Consider the following 6,327-nt stretch of genomic DNA (forward strand, 5'->3'; position numbering starts at 1 on the left):
ATTATTTATTTTTATGTCCCACATCATGACTCTTGATATGAAACAGAAACTCTGGGATATCTCTTACCAACAGGCTTGGAATTGGAGAGGGACTGAGCCAGAGTTCAACTCCAAAACCAGCTCTATATATTTGAAATAAATGCACATTAATACATATTTGAAAATATGTTTATAATAATTTCACTTACTGAACCTCTTCAGTTTTATTGCTGATTCTTATTGGCCAGAGATGAGTTATAAAGATTATCTATTTGTTTGTTTTAAGTGTATTAGTCCCATGCCTTCCTGCTCTTTGAACATGGCTCAGTTTTGAATAAGACAACAGCCAAAAGGAAACCTGTCAAGCAAAGTTTAAAAAATATAAGCAAACAATCCCAAACAAGCAAACACCTAAATTAAACACATTCTCTTCTTCCACGAGAAGAATGATTGAGAACATTTTTGAAATAATTTATGTTTCTCAAATTCAGTGTGTGGAGTCATGGTCCTTTAATATGCTTTGCTATCGGTGGTGATCACAAGAAACAAGGCAAGAAATCTGGAGGAGAGAATGCCAAAAATTAAGATTCAGTATACAGAGATGATTTACAGGGAAGATAATCTTGTTTGAATTTTTATGACAATTGGAAACTTGGAAGTTATAATTGTGTATACAGAAATATACATATTTTTAAGAATATAATAGTATCCTGGTTAAAAGAGATCATGGAAAACATAAAGAATCTTTAGTTTGTAAAGAACCTTAAAAAGAATATAAGATTTTTATGAGAGCAGTGGTATAGTTTATGTATGCAATGCTAAAGTGTGGAAGAAAACTCAGTTGGATTCAACTGCTCTCAGGGTCAGAAAATCAAGTGTCAAAAACTTTTAATTAATGCTAGTGTTGATTTTTAAAGAAATGAACTCATGGGTGTAGAATAACTGTCACATAGTTTTTTTTTTTTTAATGAGGAGCTTTGGACCTTGAGTCTCCAAAGATTAAGGAATAATACATTCATCTTGTGACCTACTCTTGAAAACTCCTGAAATATCTTGGACTTGGTTCAGACATAATTCATCTTTAATGAAGAACCTGAACCTATTATTTCATGTAGTCTTTTTGCAATTCTAAAAGATAGTGATCCTTTTTGCAATGTACAGGTAAAATATTTACATTATTCTTGTTGAAACTAGATAAGAAAAATAGACCCTACAACAAATTTTAGAAACCAAGGAAAGGGTTTTAGGAGATAATGAACCTGATAAGTCAGAATAACATACATAATATGATTGGAAACATTTTACACAATTGGACTCTTAATATAGTTCATCATTTATTATTCTGTATATTTCTACTGAAACACAATCTGTGTTATTCTTTTGTTCACATTCTATTGTAATGTTAGCTGCAATTTCATTTAGAGGAGGAAAAAAAGTCCCATTCTCAAATACAGCACCTCTTAATATGCATTCAGGCATGTGTATGCCTTCTTGTGATGCTATTGGGCAGGATATTTTTTACATAGATTAATTACTAGATAGCCATAACTAGGTGGTATAAACTGGCTGGTGTTGAATTCAAACTGATTTCCTCACACACCATTCCTGATGGCTAAACTGGAAATTCCAAGGTACATATAAAGTGGCTTTCTAACAAATCTCATTTTATAATGCTGCTTGTAGTTCATGTGTTTCAGTAACTTCTTACCACTCTTTCTCCTTAAGATTCACATATGACATGGATATTGGAAACAAATCTGTGACTTTTATATTTCTTCTGCGTGGACTGACAGATGATACAGAGCTGGAGTCCCTCATTTTTGGCCTTTTCCTAGGCATGTACCTGATCACAATCTTTGGAAATATTCTTATAATATTGGCTATCTATTGTGACTCCCATCTCCACACCCCCATGTACTTATTTCTCTGTCATCTATCTTTTAATGACATGTATTTAGTCAGCATCACAGTTCCAAAGATGCTGGTGAACATACAAACACAGGATCAGAGGATCACTTATGCAGGCTGCCTTTGCCAGGTCTTCTTTGTTGCAGTTTGTATCCTGTTTGAGTGTTTTCTCTTAGGAGTAATGGCCTATGACCGCTATGTAGCCATTTGTTACCCTTTAAGATACACAGTTCTGATGAACCCCTGCTTTTGTATTATTCTGGTTCTTACCTCTCTATTCATTAGCATTGTGAATGGTCTGTTGCATAGTCTGATGATGCTGCACTTGTCCTTCTGCTCTGACCTGGAAATCTTCCACTTCTTCCGTGAAATCGCATAAGTCATCAAACTGGCCTGTTCTGGTAGCCTCATTAATAATATTCTAATATTTGTTACAGCTTCTATTTTTGCTGGCATTCCTCTGCTTGGAATAATTTTCTCTTATATTCACATTGTGTCTACAGTATTGAAAATGCCGACATCAGAAGGAAAATACAAAGCCTTTTCCACTTGTGGGTCTCATTTATCTGTTGTTTGCTTGTTCTATGGGACAGGTTTTGGTGTATATATTACCTCAGATGTAATTGATTCACCAAGGGAGACTGCAGTGGCTTCAGTGATGTACTCCATAGTTCCTCCAATGTTGAATCCCTTTATCTATAGTTTGAGGAACAGGGATATGAAGAAGGCACTGAAGAAAGTTATTGTTAAGATAACTTCTCTTCTGTGATTTGTGGTGAATCTTGGACATGTATTTCTAGAGTGAGTCAAAATGATAGGATTTCAGTTGACTCAAAAAGTGTGGCACTTCTTTTGTTCACCTTGCTTTCTTTGATTTTAATTTCTTGAAATTGGACACTGAATTTAATCTTAATATAATTCTATCTTATTCTATGTGTTTGAGTGTTTTGCGAATGTGTATGTACGTGCATCACATGCATGCCTATTGTTCATATAGGCCAAAAGAGTGTCAGATACCAGGAACCAAAGCTACAACTATTTTGGTCCTGCCAAGTAAAAATTAAACCTAGGTCCTCTAGTGTAGCAGGCATTGGTATAACCACTTAACAATTTCTCTAGGCCATTATAATTTTATTTTTCTTAGCATGCATGATATTGATACATCTTTATATTTCTATATCATCTCTCTATCTCTCTAACTCTATCTATCTATCTATCTATCTATCTATCTATCTATCTATCTATCATCTATCTAATCTATATGAATGCCTCATGTGTGAAAGTAACTACTGAGGCCAGAATAGAGCTTCAGATCTCCTTGAGTAAAACTATGATTGTCACCAATTGCTCAACAATAGTGCTAGTAAACCAACTTTCAGAAAAAAAAAAAAAAACAATAGCTCTTAACCACTTAGACACTGCTTCAGATGCCGTTGAAACATAGTTTTAATCCTCTAATCAGCATTTCTTTTTTGCTCAAGTTACCAAGAAAGGGCTGTGAAGAAGAGTTTCTAATTTTAGACAGTCTCTCTCTCTCTCTCTCTCTCTCTCTCTCTCTCTCTCTCTCTCTCTCTCTGTGTGTGTGTGTGTGTGTGTGTGTGTGTGTGTGTGTGTGTGTGCATGTGTGTCTGCATTTCTTGGGACATTCCCATCAGTATCTTGGAGCTATGTCTGTAAATTAAAGAAGTAGATGTGTGCAATCTGTGAAGATAACAGTGCTGCGAACCATTGTCTAAAAGTGTCTTACCCTTCATTTTTTTATTGATAAAATTTTTATTAGTTGGTTAAAAAAAGAAGTTTAACATGAATGTGAGATATTTGAAACTCAACAATAATATGAAGATTTTAAAAAATTATTTGAGAAATTGATGGCCATGTTCAATATCTCTCCACTAAATCTGTGTCAAGTCCTTCCTGAGCTTTGTTTCCCACTCCCCTAAACTTCATGCACTCTTGTTTTAAACCCACTGAATCTAATAGAAATTTCCAGAATAGGTATGAGTGTAGATTCATACACTGGAACACAGGTGATCCAACAAAACCTACATCCCTGAAGAAAACTGTACATCTCTTAGAACTAATACATTGAAATTATGAATATTGGTACCTTTTTTTAAATCATGCCTGACTTAACGAATATTCTAGAACAAAGAATAAGGTCCATCATCCCCATACACTGAACACATATTTGGACTGGGTATTTCTTCAGTTTCTTGAGAAGCAAGAAAATGCAGCTTCTGTATCTCAGGATGAAGCTAGAGACACAGAAGCATAGACCATCTCCTGCTTAGCAGTAATTTTTTAGAGGTTAATCCAGATATCATTTCTCTAGTACACTATATGTGATACCTGCAAGCATGTAAAAAGTTGTTTGAACTAACATTTGCTTTTTTAATATGAGAATTGGTTACTTCTTATATGATGCATGAGAAAAAGTCTACCTGCTGAAGTTGAAATTATCGATTTGGTCTCAAATGTAATTATATGTTTTATTATAATGTAAAAGTATAGGATATACAAAACTGTATGAGGCATGGTAATCAAGGGAAAAGACATTGTGTTGTTATATTTGGCATTGAGTATTAGTATCTGAACACTGATTCATTGAAAAGTGCTATTTGCCCATGGTGTAACACAATCTATCACCTTCATGAATCCACTTTATTGTCAACCTGACTACATTTGGGATCATTAAGATACAGCCCTAGATTTGCCTTTTAGGGCATATTGAGAAGGTTTTAACTTTGGAGGGAAGATTCACCCTGAAGGATATTCCTGGGGGCTTGTGTCTCCAACTAAATGAAAAACTGAAAGAAGAAAGCTCTCTGATTACTGTGATCTTCTTTTCCCTGCTTGCTTATGCACAGATGTGGGAAACCTCTATTGTCACACATACTCCATCATGTTGGACTATGTCTTAAAGCAACAAACCCCAAATAACCTTCCTTCTTAAAATTACTTCTTATTAGATATTTAGTCACAGCAAGGAGGAAAGTAACTAACACATAACTCTTATAAATCTGTAATCAATTTTATTATATATACTTGGTTGTTTTGGTTTTGACTCATAATGTTGTAATAGAAAACAATTAATGTAACTGTAAATTCTAGTTAGGCTCAGTTTCTGTGGGAGCCAAGTAAATAATAGATGTTGAGATAACAGAAATGCTTTTTTCAGACATTACCCTTGTTAATTAATAAACATATTTAATCCAATTTTGTGTTTTCTCTTATGCTTCTGTGCCTGTAATTGTGTTGAGGTTAACAGTGGCTCATTTGCTTTTAACTATAAGTAATGTACAGTGACATTAAAGTAAAAAACATTTTTATGTTGGTATAATTTTGCATCTAATTTACTGGTATTGTGTTTAAGTCCATTTTAATATTTTCTTATACATATTGGAATGAAATAAAAGATAGTATTGTATGTGGAGCTTTTTCCCTTTAGGTATGTGCAAAATTGACTAAATGGTTGGCTCAACTATCTCCTGATTAGTCAGTTCAGCTGTTAACAATCATCATAAGAAAATACACACTTTCCTTAGGAATCTTATGCATGTATTACATTCAAATGTTAATCAAATTTCCACCTATTATTTGGTGGCAATTTATTTTACATATTATAAGACACTTATTTTCTTTTTTTGGTAAAATGTTATAACTCTGTTCTTTTTTAAAAATTTATTTATTTATTAAAAATTTCCACCTCCTCTTCTCCTCCCATTTCCCGCCCACTCCCCCTACTCCCCCTCCCTCTCCAGTCCTAAGAGAAGTCAGGGTGCCCTGCCCTGTGAGAAGTCCAAGGCCCTCCCCCCTCCATCCAGGTCTAAGAAGGTATGCATCCAAACAGACTAGGCTCCCAAAAAGCCAGTACATACAGTAGAATCAAAACCCAGTGCCATTATCATTGGCTTCTCAGTCAGCCCTCATTGTCAGCCACATTCAGAGAGTCCAGTTTGATCACATGCTCATTCAGTCCCAGTCCAGCTGGCCTTGGTGAGCTCCCATTAGATCAGTCCCACCGTCTCAGTGGGTGAACGCACCCCTCACCGTCCTGACTTCCTTGCTCTTGTTCTACTTTCTTCTGCTGTTGTAATAGGAGCGGCAGGGCTGCATCCCCAGCACCCCAGCTGCCTGGCTAGCTAATGACCTGAAATAACAATACACAAATTGTATTTTTTTTTTGGATAACTTTTTTTTTTTTATTGAGAATAAGAAAAAAAAAGTTTCCGCCTCCTCCCAGCCTCCCATTTCCCTCCCCCTCTCCCCACTCTTCTCCCCTTCCCCGCACTCCTCTCCCCCTCCCTCTCTAATCCAAAGAGCAGTCATGGTTCCCTGCCCTGTGGAAAGTCCAAGGTCCTCCCCGCTCCGTCCATGTCTAGGAAGGTGAACATCCAAACTGGCTAGGCTCCCACCAAGCCGGAACATGAAGTAGGATCA

At 35.8% G+C, this 6,327-nt stretch overlaps 1 protein-coding gene across 1 annotated transcript; it reads left to right on the forward strand.

The window, feature by feature from the left end:
- Positions 1 to 1,699: 1,699 nt before the first annotated feature.
- LOC126494935 (olfactory receptor 7G2-like) lies at positions 1,700 to 2,656 on the forward strand. The gene is given in 1 exon segment (XM_050132496.1): positions 1,700 to 2,656. A coding segment is annotated over 1 exon segment (939 nt). The 5' UTR covers positions 1,700 to 1,717.
- The last annotated feature ends 3,671 nt before the right edge of the window (positions 2,657 to 6,327 follow it).

Source organism: Alexandromys fortis, unplaced genomic scaffold (genome assembly GCF_014885135.2).
Source record: "Alexandromys fortis isolate MF-2015 unplaced genomic scaffold, M_Fortis_MF-2015_v1.1 scaffold_392, whole genome shotgun sequence".
NCBI lineage: Eukaryota > Metazoa > Chordata > Mammalia > Rodentia > Cricetidae > Alexandromys > Alexandromys fortis.